Source organism: Agrilus planipennis, unplaced genomic scaffold (assembly GCF_000699045.2).
Source record: "Agrilus planipennis isolate EAB-ADULT unplaced genomic scaffold, Apla_2.0 scaffold320, whole genome shotgun sequence".
Lineage (NCBI taxonomy): Eukaryota > Metazoa > Arthropoda > Insecta > Coleoptera > Buprestidae > Agrilus > Agrilus planipennis.
In genome coordinates this window covers 180,359-182,835 of record NW_020439791.1, presented here as the reverse complement: position 1 = coordinate 182,835, position 2,477 = coordinate 180,359, and the positions used below count along the sequence as shown (strand labels likewise).

Below are 2,477 nucleotides of genomic sequence, written 5' to 3'. Positions count from 1 at the left end.
AACAAATGGTATATACATATACATATATAGATCTAAATGGTTTAGAAATTAATTTAAAAACTTTTTATTTTATTTAATACGTATTCTATTGTAGGTCTTTCTTCTATTTGATGTGACCAACATTTTTTAAATAACCGGGTATACTCTATCTCTTCGCAGAATTTTATTTTCGGTCGTAGTTCAAATTTAACAACCTACAAAAAAAATAGTTTGACTATATTTAAAATAAGTTTAAGGCTAACCAAATAGATGAGAAAAAGGGTATTTTAACAATTTGGGTAGACAGGAATAATTATTTAGGGGATGTAGTAATGATTAGAAAATCAGGTTTCGCGTACGCAATCTATCTTCACCGCACCCCCTTCCCTTTAACCACAACTACTTATCATCACCATTATAAAATTGAAAACTGGACCGAACAGTATCCAGTCTAGGTTTCCCTCTGTTTTTCTTAACTCTTGTGATATGATAAATTATTTGACTTTACAAAATGTTAGTCTATGTCTCAATTGACTGGTCAATTTTGTTTAAGTTTTTTTTGTCTAATTAGAAACAGAAAGCAGGCAAAGCTTATAGTAGTCACCTTATAGATTAAAACTTCGGGACATGTTATACCCTTATAAGGAAAATCTTTTTCCTGTAATTGCCATAATACAATTCCAAGTGAATAAATATCGCTCCTGGGGGATGGATCCTTACCTAAATATATTTCTGGCGCAGTATAGGCAGGGGTTCCCTAAAATAATATTTATATCCAATTTAATGATGATAAATGGGCAAAATCGATTTTAATCAATAAGAAATTGAAACGAAAGTTTATTTAATAATTTCTAGTTATATTTTCAAAAAGATGAAAAAGTAATTCTAACTGGAACTTACATGAAAACAGAAATGTTCTAATTTTTCTCCAATGATAATGGAATTTCCAAAGTCACATATCTTGCAAACATCGTTGAAGCAAACTAATATGTTTTTCGGTTTTAAATCTAAATGAAGAGTTTTATGCTGATGACAGTACTTTAGACCGTTGCATATATCAGTTGCATACATTTTTACTTTTGAAAATGTTAACGAATTGGGTCCGTTTAATAAAACAGAGTGTAAAGACTTCGAATTTGCCAAGTATTCCATTACTACAATTCCGTAATTTTTATCAAACTTAATAATTACGTCTAATGTTTTTACTATATTTTCGTGATCTAAATTTAATGCATTTTGGTCTCTGTTTGTGAAATATTTTTTATTATATTCATCCCTTACTTTTATTACTTTTACTGCCACATCTAAACCTGAAAAGTAAGATAAAATTAATCGGAAGTTGATTTCGACGGAAATAAGCAGATTTATCAAAATTGCTATTTTGAACTGTATTAGTACAATTTAATGTGTAGATGATGATAGTTTTAAAAAGGTTTTAAGAACATGCATCCCGTTATATTACATTCTTGTTTAATATTTTCTCTTTTAATAAACACTACTGAAAATAGAGTAATTCAAATAAAAATGGACAGTAGGTATCTGTGTTTTCTAAGGATCAATGTTTTGACTAAATAATGCTTGATATTATGTAATAAGTTTTTAGAACTGTCGGAAAGATAAATGCACCTAAAATACCTAAAAATAATCTGAAAATTTTCAACTGCAACCTGTTTTATAATTTCGATCTTCTTTTGTGACGAGCTGTAGCGCTATTTGAATTAAATAACTTACAGTTTGTCACGAAAGCTAACTCGCAATGACTACTTTTATTATTTCCTAAATTATGTAATTGTACCTTTGTAATTTCCACGTACTACGTTGCCAAATGAACCGCAGCCTAGTATTTTTAAATTATTTCTTCCTTCAAGACCACAGTGTTGTATTTTTGTTTTTTCCGGGGTATTAAGAAATAACTTTTTTTCGTTATATTTTGAAAGGTTCAGGGATTGTGTGGAAACAGTTTCGGGGACTTGGAGATGTTGAGCAACTTGCGTGGAATGTTTATTTCTGGAAAAAATTATAATTTTTTAAATAAGAAGTTACTTATAATATAATTTTTTTGGTGAAGTTTTCGATTCGATATTGTCGTATATTTGTATTCTGTGCACAACATCCTGGAGAAAGAGCGCTTTGCTTCACAGCTAGTGATTGGCAACGTTAAAAAAATCTTTAAGATGGCATACAAATTTGTAAAAGAAACGACAAGTTACTTTTCATAAATTAGCGTAAAAGTTTCATTGAAAGAGGTTTAAGACTTTGGTTAGACTGTTTTAAGCAAGAGTTTAAATGAATGCACTCATTCACTATGTGTTCGTCTACGTCATTTGGATAGGTAATAATTAGAGATGTGCAAAATGGTTTTTTAAAAGTATTTAAATACGAAATGCAAATACTTTTTTGATTTGTTATTTCAAATCTAAAATACAAAATAGATTTCCCTTTCGTAGTGGTGTTTGCACTATATCACCAGCTACGAAGATTCAGTATGATTCATATTT

At 29.4% G+C, this 2,477-nt stretch overlaps 1 protein-coding gene across 1 annotated transcript; it reads right to left on the bottom strand.

Annotated features, from left to right (window-relative positions):
* Positions 1 to 109: 109 nt before the first annotated feature.
* On the bottom strand, positions 110 to 1,224 carry LOC108741603 (phosphoenolpyruvate carboxylase kinase 1-like). Its single transcript, XM_018476453.2, has 3 exons — positions 880 to 1,224; positions 700 to 736; positions 110 to 194 (listed from the first exon to the last, which is right to left on the bottom strand). The coding sequence occupies exons 1-3, from the start codon at positions 1,129 to 1,131 to the stop codon at positions 187 to 189; spliced, it is 297 nt and encodes a 98-aa protein (XP_018331955.2). The 5' UTR covers positions 1,132 to 1,224; the 3' UTR covers positions 110 to 186.
* Between the last annotated feature and the right edge of the window lie 1,253 nt (positions 1,225 to 2,477).

Bases quoted from the DNA above. Each gene is read 5' to 3' on its own strand.
- LOC108741603 (XM_018476453.2), bottom strand. From the start codon at position 1,131: ATGGAATACTTGGCAAATTCGAAGTCTTTACACTCTGTTTTATTAAAC. The intron at 737-879 runs GTAAGTTCCAGT...ATATTATTTTAG, and splicing joins TAGAACATTTCTGTTTTCAT to GGAACCCCTGCCTATACTGC.